The 13,510-nt window shown below is 36.1% G+C and overlaps 1 protein-coding gene across 1 annotated transcript; it reads right to left on the bottom strand.

Moving 5' to 3' along the window:
• Positions 1-10,058: 10,058 nt before the first annotated feature.
• Positions 10,059-11,175, bottom strand: LOC120778871. The gene has a single exon (XM_040110916.1). It carries the CDS (start codon positions 11,173-11,175, stop codon positions 10,066-10,068), a length of 1,110 nt encoding a protein of 369 aa, XP_039966850.1. The 3' UTR covers positions 10,059-10,065.
• Positions 11,176-13,510: the final 2,335 nt, after the last annotated feature.

The raw sequence follows: 13,510 nt of genomic DNA, 5'->3' as shown, positions 1-13,510 counted from the left end.
CTTTGTGCTTGACCTTGGGTGCACGAAAAAGTTTATCCTTACACCCTGAAATCCAGTTGAATATTGGAGAATGAGGTGTTCTGCTTCAAATTTTTTCCATACCAACATTGCAATCTCTTCTTGAAACTTCCACAGAGGCCTGGAGGACAAGACAAAGGCTTGATAGAGATTCCGTAGAGATTCTTTTTCTTGAGCTTGAAATCAGACAGTTGTTTACAATCTCAAAACTAATTGAGATATACATATTTAAGGTTATATATAAGTAAAAAAATCACGAGTCGCCAGCTTGCCAGAAATATCTTAAATAATAATTGTTATATATTAATGAAACTTGGAACCAAATCTTTGTTATTCGATGAATTGTAAAGTTCTATAACTTTGTCGTCGCGTAAGATATGTGTACAAAAACTTTGGTCCATGGTCCTTAAAGAACATATAGAAGGTTCAATTTCTACAATATATGCTTAAAAAATGCAAGTATGTTACCATTAAAACCATGTTCACTACATCAGTTGGTTTTATCCTATATTTGCTTTCAAAGCGCCGAAGAGTATTCATCTAGATGTATAATTGTACACACTTCCATATATACATACTTTTGTAGCCATATTATTGAATCGAAATATGTCTGGGTCCAATCAAAATATGTATTAAATGTTTGAATATGCACTTAGCAAAAGCATAAAGCATCGCCTGCCCTCCGAGCCACTTGCTCCTTATGAATTTCCATTTTTATGCAAGCTTGGGAATTAACTACACAATGTGTTCACATATATACAAACATACATGTGACTCCTTTTGCTATAGAGTCCCCAGCTTTATGGGTAAATAATCTGTATTGAATTATGCTACATATCCACATCGATGGGCAGTTTATATTAAGTTGTGTGCGTATTCCATTTTTAGAAAAATCAGGTCAATGGATTTTATTATTGTTGCAGTTTCTTTCTTTTATTGGGAAGTGGAAAGTTTTCGCTGCGTGAATACAACAAACCTCTCGATACGAAATAGAATTAAATCGTACACAGTCCTACAAATTTATGTACATATACATATGTATGTACATGCATATATGTGTATGTATATGCGTTATTATATGAAATTTTCTTTTCATAGATTACACCAAAATCGAACATTCTCTCACCACACTTTAATTTTAGCCAAAAACAAATATGAACTCACAATCATAGAGTGGATTAAATGCGCTTTGATTCGCGGTCAAAGACTTTTTCCTTTCCGCAATTCCTAATACTACACGCATCTATTATTTGTGTGCCTTTTGAGTGGCAAACTTTTCCATAAGTGGACCAAAGTGATTTCAAAGTATTTATTGGTTGTGTTATGTCTCTCCCTTGTTCAGATAAATTCAAGTTTTTTATGGAAATTAAATCAAAAGTTGTTTTGAAAGGCCTTTGCTCTGCTGTGAAACGTTATTCCATTGTTGGAAGGAGAAATATTTGTGTTGTTTATTATATCAAGAACTAAAAATAACAAATTTGTCAATCCTTTGTAACTTGGAGAGTGATGAATCGAACGAACAGGCGGGCATAAATAATTGTAAACCTATGGGAAGGAATTGTACTTTTATTAACTGGCCAACTTTCTTGTTGACTCAGAGGGCAGATCTCATAGAGCCAAAAAAAATCAGTAAATCAAAATCATATTAGTCAGCATGCTACAATTTTCTAACTAAATCAATAGTGGCAGATATTTGAAATGAAGCTGGAGGTCTATGATGTGATAAATCAAATCTGTGCATTAAAATTAATTTCTTTACGTGGAAAGGAATCAGATGTTGGAAGAGGAATGAGTATCTGAATACCTTTACGTAGTGGGGTTAATAGATTAAAAGATAATGAAGTAGTTTTTGTTTTTTTTTTAAATGAGGTAGTCTCATCAATGGGAAATCCGTGAAAATAAAAGCTATAATTTTTTCATAACACTTTTTTTTACCCTGAATAGGATATATGTATGTATTCAGTTTGCGACAAAGTTTGTAATACTTAGAAGGAAATGTCGGAGACTTTATAAAATATATTTAAGTGGACAGCAAGATGAGCTGAGTCGATATAGGTATAAAAAAGCCAAATAAACCGACATGAGTCAGTATCTGTATATACGCGAACTAGTCTCTCAGTTTTTGTGATATTGATTTGGAATTTTGACTCTTTTTCCAAGAATCTGCTAATTCACATATACACCCGTTTCCACGCAAACCTGACCACTCAAAATTTTCAAGTATTGTGCATATTTGACTACACTTTATAGCGATACTATTTGCGGTATAGAAATTTTTCATTTAGAAATAATTAAATGACAAGTTATTAATCAAAAATATTAAAAATTAAAAACAAAACACATTCAGCTATAGATAAATCAAATGAAAGATAGTGAGCTTTGCAATATGAGCTCGAGATGTAAGAGACTGACATGCGATGAAAACATGATATTTTTTATTTTTTTAGTATAGAAAAGTTTTTCATTTGATGAGATATCTTCGTGAAATTCGGCTCTTAATATTGATTAAGCTAATAGCGAATGTGTATAGATGGCGCATAAACTGAACGATCGAAATCAAGTGCTTCTCAGTTATCTTTTGTATTTGCGAAGGGTACTGTGCCTTCGGTGCAATCGATGTGTATTTGTTTTGTTTTTCTATGTTATTGTTATTTTTCTGGGGATGAACAAAGTATGTTCGGCTGGAAATATGTGAATTTCGTGTTTTCATAATATGGGATACGGCAAACTTGCACCAGTGTATTCCACGGTCAAGTACTTAGCTATACTGAACTGAACTAGATAATGGAATCGTGAATTTGAAAAACAAATAAATGTATAAAAAAACATACCAATAAGATAATGGCATTTAAAAGTATAACTCTCATCTATTATCTGTACACTTTTATTTTAGAAATGGGCCAAGAGCGATATAGAGAAAACAAATGTTTTTTGGAATACCTGGAAGGTGTCTTTAAACCATATAACAAATCTAATGCAGCAAACGGAACCTCATACTTACGATTATTACACTGAAATTCTCTAGTAACTAACAGTGAGGTATATGCAGAAACTAAAAAACCTGAAGTCCAAAAAATCACCTGGTTTTTATCTTATTACAATTACATGAAATATTAAAACAACTTCCTCAAAATGTTAAAAGTAAAACTACTGCTATACTAACGCTACTATTAATCTACAATAAGCATATGTATATTTACTGGAAAATGGTAAAGATGATTATGTTCAATAAACCTAGAAAACCAGCGCATGGTATAACTTAGTATCGGCCCATATCTCTCCAGCCAATACTTTTAAAGCCTTTTGAAAAACTGTTTGCTGTACCATAATTGAAGAGAGGGTGCTGATATCGGTGCATCAGCTTGGCTTTCGAAAAAAATTCAACATTATTGACCAATTACAGGGTCCGCGTAACCAACTTCAGCCGTTCGCGCAGCTGTCGCACTGGAATCAGCTGTTTATAAATTTGCTGAATGACAGTTCGGAGTATTGTTCACAAGTGTATAAAAGCCTTTTGCCAAAAGTGAAAACAAAAAAAGCGATCAGCGATGGAATTCAAACGTAATAGTGTGATTGCTTTATATTTAGAAAGTCATAGCCAGCAATTGTTCGTGAGCTCAACACAAATGCGAATAAAGTTTTTATTTATCGCACTATCACTCGTTACAATGATAGTGGTAGCATCGCAAAACGTCATAGAGGTGATTATCAAAAGACTGCAACGTGGTTCGGAAAGTGAAGAAGCGACTTGAGCGAAATCCACGACGAAATGCCAAACAAATGGCCAAAGAACTGAAAATATCCGACCACAGCACCGACGCATATTTATAAATGAGCTCAAGGTCATGGCTTACAAGTTCCAGAAGGCCCATGATCTCACATCGAAGCAGCAACAAGTAAGACTTAAGAGAGCGAAGCAATTGCTTCGTTTGGCCGAAAGCGGTCAAATTCCGAACATTGTGTTTTCTGACGAAGAAAAATTTCTAATTGAGCAATTCGTAAACTCTCAAAACGATAGGGTTTACTTGACCGACCGTTCATACGAGAATCTAAGCCATCGGTTGGCTACCAGGAGGCAGCACCCGCCACAAATAATGGTTTGGGCCGCTGTCACCGCAGATGGGCGCTCTCCAATTGTTCGAGTCTGGCGTCAAAGTAAATGCGACATATTATCAGAAAAGTGTTCTGGAGGCTGCTTTGTAGCCGTGAACAAACAAAAATTTCGGTCGCAAACCATGGACGTCTCAACAAGACTCAGCACCGTCTCACAAAGCGCGAGTGAACCATGAATGGCTGAAAAACAAAGTTCCGAACTTCATTACGACCACACAAAGGCTCTCGAATTCACCAGATGCGAATCCAATGGATTATTCTTTTTGGGCCATTTTGGAGAGCAAGGTTCAAAGTAAAAAATACACCAGTCTGGAGATGCTGAAGAAAGCCATTGTCCGTGAGTGGGCCAAAAACCGGCAAGTCACATTTGGAAAGCTTGCGATTCGTTTTATGACTGTCTCAAGGCCATAGTTAAGGCAAAAGGTGGTCATATCGAGCAAAAGTGAATTGGTGCTGAATTTATGATTATTTTCACACATTTTATACTTTAATATAAATAAAAATAATTTTCGAAACCGAATTTATGGCACTTCGAGTGCCGGACCTCATAGAATAACTCGAGTCATTGAAAATGCCTTTGATGAAACAATGCTCGGCTGTCTACTCGACGTTTCAAAAGCTTTTGATAAAGTTTATCGCGGCGGGCTCCTAAACAAAACTAAGACGATTTTAAGCAAAATAATATTACAATATCTTAAAGTAATACCTTTAGGATGGGGTTTTTTTTTAAATTAAACATGGAGATATGTACTCTGATTTAAAGGGAATAAAAGCCGGCGTTCCTAAGGGTCGTGTGTTAGGACCCATCCTTTAGCTACTACATATTTACGTGCGATCTACCACATGCTGGTAATTGTATCGGGTGATTTTTTAAGAGCTTGATAACTTTTTTTAAAAAAAAAACGCATAAAATTTGCAAAATCTCATCGGTTCTTTATTTGAAACGTTAGATTGGTTCATGACATTTACTTTTGAAGATAATTTCATTTAAATGTTGACCGCGGCTGCGTCTTAGGTGGTCCATTCGGAAAGTCCAATTTTGGGCAACTTTTTCGAGCATTTCGGCCGGAATAGCCCGAATTTCTTCGGAAATGTTGTCTTCCAAAGCTGGAATAGTTGCTGGCTTATTTCTGTAGACTTTAGACTTGACGTAGCCCCACAAAAAATAGTCTAAAGGCGTTAAATCGCATGATCTTGGTGGCCAACCGCCCATGCATCCCGAAAAATGCACTGTTTGGTGTGGTTTGTACGCTGGTGGAATCATTGGACCGTATTTTTTCAAAGATGCTGTTGGACGCAACGTTACGGTGAATGGCGATCGCTATCGTTCGATGCTAACAAACTTTTGTTGCCAAAAATGGAAGAACTGAACTTGGTTGACATGTGGTTTCAACAAGAAGGCGCTACATGCCACACAGCTCGCGATTCTATGGCCATTTTGAGGGAAAACTTCGGAGAACAATTCATCTCAAGAAATGGACCCGTAAGTTGGCCACCAAGATCATGCGATTTAACGCCTTTAGACTATTTTTTGTGGGGATACGTCAAGTCTAAAGTCTACAGAAATAAGCCAGCAACTATTCCAGCTTTGGAAGACAACATTTCCGAAGAAATTCGGGCTATTCCGGCCGAAATGCTCGAAAAAGTTGCCCAAAATTGGACTTTCCGAATGGACCACCTAAGACGCAGCCGCGGTCAACATTTAAATGAAATTATCTTCAAAAAGTAAATGTCATGAACCAATCTAACGTTTCAAATAAAGAACCGATGAGATTTTGCAAATTTTATGCGTTTTTTTTTTAAAAAAAGTTATCAAGCTCTTAAAAAATCACCCGATATAACATAATATTTAAATGGGCAGCTAAATGGCGAATAAAATTAAACGAGACTAATTCAATATATGTGACCTGGTCTACGAAAAGGGAGCTAACGTGCGGAAACTAGTTTTCTGGGAAAAGCTGTTAAAAATAATCGTCAGTTTCTCGTTATCTCATTAATTTTTCTCCTTTTTTTTGACACCTAAGCCCCCTTTCCGTAGACCAGGTCACATATATTTTTTTCAAATAAAACAATATTTCTGTACATAAAAGGTGCGCAAATACCATATCACAATGCTGCGAAATAACTAGATAAGGTAATGGACACAAAGCTTATATGGAGTGCACATCTCAAAGAAAAAAGAAGACAATGTGAATACTGAAGTCTCAGCTCTCGTCGTTCAAAACAAAAGGAAACCCGTATCACCTTGCACAGTAGCCAGGCTCTCTGCAATTTATACGCAGAGCATCATTCATCCTTTTGTAATATACATACACTAAGCAAAACAAATTGGTCGTTAGTCGGCTGTTTTCCGAGCTAAATTCAACTTTGTTAACTAAAATCTTATTTGCGGGCACTTACCGTTGCAATACACTGGTAGGAATATTTTTTATTTTAAATAAATTTCCTTTCTAATATAAAAATGTAATATTCGAGAGTTTTAAGTATAAGGCTTTTTATTAATTTTTATTGGACTATATATTAGTTCCGTTACTCTTAAGGAAATCTTCGAAAGCTCTGTGCTGACAAAGGTCTTTCATGCATAAGTACCGTAATAACTTAATAATTTATGGAAACTTGCTGGTGTATATATTTTTGCTTGTAGTGCACTCAATATTTGGCAGTATAAATATACCTATACATATATGAAAGCAAATATAAATGCGTTTATTTCTTTACATATAATGTAATATACGTAATATGTAATTTCTAATACGTTTCACTCGAGTTGCTATGCAATATTATTGTTGTTAATATATAAAGTCGTCAATTTGCTTGTTATTACAATTATGATAAATATTTTTAAAGTGTACTATCGATTACTATTCCGTTTTCACAAATTTATATAAGTGTGTGTGTATCTTTATTTCGAATGGTTCTCATATGGCTTGCTGAAAGTGTAGCTATTGGAGTGCTTTTATGGGTGTTGATTTGCAGAATTTTCAAATTTTTGAGAATATTTATAGTTTGTTAACTGCTTAAAACAAAATATTAGTTATATAATATATGTATGTTTTTAATGGGCACACCTAGTGCAAAATTTTGAATTTTTATACTTTACTTCATTAGTCTGCCTGTATTTTCAAAACTAAAATACTAACATTTTTAAGAAATATTTAAAATATTTTTTGATTTACACGCTGCTTAGGTGTAGAGCTTAGTCAATACACTCTATCAGTTTATCTTTAAACACATTTGCTACAGTAATTACTCGGAGAGAAATGATTCGATCGCTGCCATACTTTAATTTAACAGTTTCAGTATTTATAGCCCAAAAGAACGCGTGTAACATTAAAATAGCTTTTTTTCTCAAAATTTTTACTCAGTTTTCTTAAAATGTGTATAAATATACCTTTAAAATGGCAATGATAGCCAAAAGAGTTTTTTTTTTTTAATTTCCAAAAGTTGTCATATTTGTAAGCGTACCCCTTAAAACAATGTGTTTATATCTATAACACAGTAAAAATAAATAATTTTATTTGGAAAAATGTATAAAGAAAAAACATTTTTTTTTGAATTTTAAAAAGATGTTATGAAACTAAAGATGCACAGAATGCAAATTTGCGCAATTTTGAAAAATTAAAATATCAATATTATTAAGTATTATAGTATTAATTCGAAGCTTCGTCTTGATATCACAAACAAATTAATTTAATTTAAAGGCGTACTCTGGTATAGAAATAAATAAATAGATTTTTTTTTGCACGTATAATAATGTGGGCAAAAAATAGTAAGACCTTTTAATTTAAATTTTGGGCGAAAACCCATTCGCCGGAGATATTCATTTTCTAAGCTGGTATCACTGTCAGTGATATCTGCGTCAAATCTCACATCAAATCAATCATTTGTCTTTCAGAAGTAGAAAATGAGTGAAACTATTCAACAAAGAAGTTCCATTAAATTTTATGTACAGAATAAAATTTTTGGTACCGAAATGTTCAGAATGTTGAAAAAAGCCTTTGGTGATAGTTGTTAGTACGCTAGCACGTGTTTTTTTTATTGGTACAGCTTATTCAAAGAGGGTCGTGATCGCTTTGACGACGCACCACATCCAGGACGGCCATCAACATCAATTGATGATCAACACATCAATAAAATAAAGGAATTGGTGCTTACGAATCGATGACTAACAGTCAGAGATCTTACTGACATCGTCGGTATATATCGGCAGGATGAGTGAAAACCATTTTAAAAGATCATTTGGGCCTAAGAAAACGATTGGTTTCAAAATCACTAAATTTTTTCGAAAAACAGCGTCGCCTTAATGTCTGTGAAACAATGCTTTCCGACTACCAGGATATAATAAAACGTATTATTACTGGTGAGGAGTCTTGTATCTATGCTTACGGCCCGGACACAGACAATCAGACGGCCGAATATCGTGGCAAAGGTGAGGCGAAGCAGAAAACAACGTTAAAGCTGGTGAAAAATCGAGGTTATGTTGACAGTATTCTTCGATTATCGAGGAAAGTGCACTCCGAATTTCTTCCGACCGGCCTAACTTTCAACAAGGAATTCTATTTGAGTGTCATGCGTCGTTTGCGCGAATCTATTCGTAGAAAGAGGACGAAAACTCAAATTCTTTTCAAAGTGATTCGGCCGAAACAAATCGAACAAAATTTGACACTTATTTGAACTTTTTTTTCAAGACAATATCTTTGAGTTCTCAGGCTCCACTGAACTGATTAACATTCTATAGACTTGTCTATATATGGAACTATCCAAATACCCGAACTTAAATATTTACTTTTTTTTTAATTCGAAACAGTAAAAAAAGTGGTATAAAATATGGTCTCTGTTCAGGAATTCGCCATTTTGTGCAAAAATATTAAAATTTTTCGTAGATCCAGACAATGGGATGTTTGTTATTCTAGATTAATAACATTTATTTTTTTTTTTTGGTTTCAGATTGTTAGGAAGGTTGAAATTGTGGTTAGGATCAAGTGTCGTTCGTAGGTTAAAAAAATATGTATTTAAAAAAAATATTATTTAAAACCAAAATATAAATTTTTGTTAAAAAAAATAAATTTTATACAAAAAAATTATTATTTAATAAAAAAATAGTTTTTTTCATGCTTCTTTACAAATATGTGTTAAACAAAACTTGTATAAATTTTTAAAAATTTATTAGAAATTAATTTAAGAAAATATTGTGTATTAGAAATACACGCTATATTACATATAATGTGCTTTTTAATACCTAAAATGCTAACTGCAAAAGAAAATAATTTTTTTTGAATGCGCATATATTTTATTTGTGTTACATTTTTGTGATTCAATCAATTTAATATTTTTTTTTTAATTATGACTTCACATCCGATATGAAAATGATATTTATCACAGATTATTTTGATGCAATCGAAAAACAAAGCAAAAGTGGAATGAAAGGACGCCTAAGTGCTTATGTAAGTATTTATGCATGAATTTCAATGAGAATTTGTGACTACTTGTAAGTGAGTGCCTGTAAACCGAAGACGCTTATATACAAAAACTGTGCGCGCTGTGTGCCAGTGCGTATACGTGTTTGACCGAGTGTGTGTGTGAATTTTATTCTGGTGCTTATATATATTTACTGCGAAAGTTATAAATAGCTCGACTTATGTACCTAATAATTACTTCGCCTTCCACTTTTCATTATTATTTTACTCATGGCAAGCGGGAGAAACCTTCTACTACAGACTATATACGTCACATCAATGCGAACCAACAACAATAAACGCTCGAACAATCAACTAGTCGAATAAACGTATCTTCGCATCTCTTGCAAACGCTTCAATTTCGGTATGTATGTATGTAACGATGAACACTTTGTCGGTGCCTAAGTAATGTCGCAGACGTTGTCGGCGGCAATGTTGCCGCAGCTACAGTAAATTAAATTCTATTGTCGTCTCGCCCTCAACGCCTGGCGTATTGGCAACAGACAGCGCTGCGAGGCACTCGTTGTGTCGGCAGACCCGATATACCCTTCAGATATGTATACGAGACTGGCTGCCGGAGTATACGTTGCGGTGGTGGCTTCGTTTTGCCTTTCGAGGACGAGCACTTCAATTTCGCCGATGACGTAGTTGAGGCTGATGCTGATGACAAGTGTATGTTCGTTGCCGAATTCGACGTGCCACTGGCCTGTGTCTTTCTATTCAGCTCCACATTCGAGTTGTACTTCAGTGCCGATTTGATGGGCGTATTGTGGCTGCCGCTACGTTGTGACGCGTTGTGTGGCGTGTCGGCGCTGGTTGTGCCGTTAGCGCCGCTACATGATAGCGAACGTGTTGATAGTGAGAAATTTTCAAAAGCGCGTCGTATGGAAGAGGTGGAGCGACGATGCAGACGCGAGAAGCTGGCGCGTGCATTGCTGCGTCGCTCTTTGGCTGCGGACGATTTCGTAGTTTTTGTTGTTGGTGAATGTAGCTGCTGTTCGTCAATGTCTGCGGTGCTGCTTGTCTCGCTGGAAGCGCACGATATGTGTTCACTGCTCGAGCCGTGACCGTCCTTCAAGCAGGCGTCACCTAATTCCAAGTGCGCGCCAGCACAGTTATTGCTGTTGCTGGCGTTTACCGCGTTACCACCATTTGGCAGCGATGACGTATTCGTTGCACCGGTTGTGCGTTGCACAGTTGGCATTGCAACGATGTTCGATGAGCATGAATCGGTCGAGTCGTCTTCGGCGGCACTGAAAACTGGGTCATCGCTGGAGCGCAGCAGTCCAAAGCGGCGGCTGAGTTGCTGAAAGAAGCTCATATTGCGTTCGTAGCGCGGTGTTGGCGAAATGCTGTGCGTCCTGCTGACGGCACCAGGCGACAGGCTACAGGGCGGCATGTCCTTGCTGGGCTCGGTATGCAACGTCATTGTCGTCGCGCTCAAGCTGTTATTTGCTGTGCCGGCATTCATGTGCAGCTCATAAGCGGCTGCAGTTGAGTTGGAGGCGCACAGCGTTGAGGCCGCTAAGGCTGAGGTGGCGCTTGTGTAGTGCGGCACATCGTCGAAGCAGACGTGCAAGGTGCCCATTGCTGTGTGGTTCACAGTACTTCAATGCAGTCGAAACTTTCTTCAGTAAAATATTCCACTTTTTGTATTAATTATTTTTTAGAAATTAGAAAATACTTCGAGAGCACTCGGTTTTTAATTCTCTTCAAACTTTTTCATATAATGTAGTTCAAGTCACTTAATTATTGTTTCTATTTGCTTCTACTTTGTACATATCTCAAGCGCGTATATATTTTCTAACTTTTTATTTTCGTCCACGTTTTGTCCTTACAATGTTTCTAGTGTAAACACTGACGCTCTACGGCGGCGTTTGACTTTGTTTTCATTATGCGGCTTCTTTTTATAGCTTCGACCGGCAAAAGCTGCAAGTCTGCAAAATTTCTGTGCAGAATACGTTCCTTTTACGTTATCTCTTGGTTATGCTCAGCGAACATCCTTTGCTCTCCTCTCGCGCTGTTTAGTATATTTGAGAGTAAAACTTATTTATTTTATTTAAATACTGTTGTCGAATAATTAACCGCTCAGGGTTGCCATAAGTTGGTTTACTAAAAATAAATATTTATTATCACATTTATAAGATATCAAAGCAATATACATATACCACTTTTTTGACTGTTTCGAATATTTTAAAAAGAGCAAATCGCGTATTTGGATAGTTCCAAATAAAGACAAGTCTATAAAGATCGCTATTTAAAATATTAATCTGACAAATCGAGGGTATAGCTTTGAAAACAAGAGTTTCGTATCAAAAATCAAGGTTATGTTGACAGTTTTTTCGATTATCGAGGTGCAGTGCATCCCGAATTCCTTCCGACAGGTAAAACTGTCCCCCAGGAATACTACTTGAGTGTTATGCCCCGTTTGCGTGAAGCTATTCGTGAAAAGAGGTCTGAATTAGTGGGCAATAACTCTTGGTTTTTGCACCATGATAATGCACCGTCACATACTGATTCTTCCTGTGTTTTTGGCCAAAGTTTCAACAACAAAGCCGTAACAACCGTGTTCTCCTAATTTAGCTCTGTGTGACTTCTGGCTATTCGGCAAACTCAAACGACGGCTTCGGGGAAACCGTTTTGAATCAATTGAAGGTATTAAACATGAATCACTACACTCATTGAAGGCTATTCCGGAAATTGGCTTTAACAACGATTTTGAGAATTGGAAAAAACTTTGTGGCCAAAGAGGATTACCTTGAAGGGGGCGCTTGTCTCTCTGAAAGAAATAGATTTTAATGAATTTAAATTAAGAATTATAAAATTTGATGTAGTTCGAATCAACTTAGAACTAACTACTACTATCCTATCGTAAAAACAATTCATAAATAACAAGTAAGGAAGGGCTAAGTTCGGGTGTCACCGAACATTTTATACTCTCGCATGATAAAGTGATAATCGAGATTTCATTATACGACGTTTACATATTTTTCAAATACCGTATTTTTGTAAAGTTTTATTCCGCTATCATCATTGGTTCCTAATGTACATATACATATATTATACAGAGAAGGCATCAGATGGAATTTAAAATAGCGTTATATTGGAAGAAGGCGTGGTTGTTAATCGATTTCACCCATATTTCGTACATGTCATTAGGGTGTTAAGAAAATATTATGTACCGAATTTCATTGAAATCGGTAGAGTAGTTCCTGAGATATGGTTTTTGGTCCATAAGTGGGCGAGGCCACGCCCGTTTTCAATTTATAAAAAAAAGCCTGGGTGCAACTTCCTTCTGCCATTTCTTCCGTAAAATTTAGTGTTTCTGACGTTTTTTGTTAGTCGGTTAACGCACTTTTAGTGATTTTCAACATAACCTTTGTATGGGAGGTGGGCGTGGTTATTATCCGATTTCTTTCATTTTTGAATTGTATATGGAAATGCCTGAAGGAAATGACTCTATAGAGTTTGGTTGACATAGCTATAGTAGTTTCCGAGATATGTACAAAAAACTTAGTAGGGGCGGGGCCACGCCCACTTTTCCAAAAACATTACGTCCAAATATGCCCCTCCCTAATATGATCCTTTGTGTCAAGTTTCACTTTAATATCTTTATTTATGGCTTAGTTATGACACTTTATAGGTTTTCGGTTTCCGCCATTTTGTGGGCGTGGCAGTGGGCCGATTTTGCCCATCTTCGAACTTAACCTTCTTATGGAACCAAGGAATACGTGTATCAAGTTTCATCATGATATCTCAATTTTTACTCAAGTTACAGCTTGCACGGACGGACGGACAGACGGACGGACGGACAGACAGACATCCGGATTTCGACTCTACTCGTCGCCCTGATCACTTTGGTATACATAACCCTATATCTGACTCTTTTAGTTTTTAGGACTTACAAACAACCGTTATGTGTT

This window comes from Bactrocera tryoni, chromosome 5 (genome assembly GCF_016617805.1).
Source record: "Bactrocera tryoni isolate S06 chromosome 5, CSIRO_BtryS06_freeze2, whole genome shotgun sequence".
NCBI lineage: Eukaryota > Metazoa > Arthropoda > Insecta > Diptera > Tephritidae > Bactrocera > Bactrocera tryoni.
Note: the sequence above shows the minus strand (reverse complement) of the source record. Positions and strands in the feature narration are given on the sequence as shown.

Bases quoted from the DNA above. Each gene is read 5' to 3' on its own strand.
- LOC120778871 (XM_040110916.1), bottom strand. From the start codon at position 11,175: ATGGGCACCTTGCACGTCTGCTTCGACGATGTGCCGCACTACACAAGC.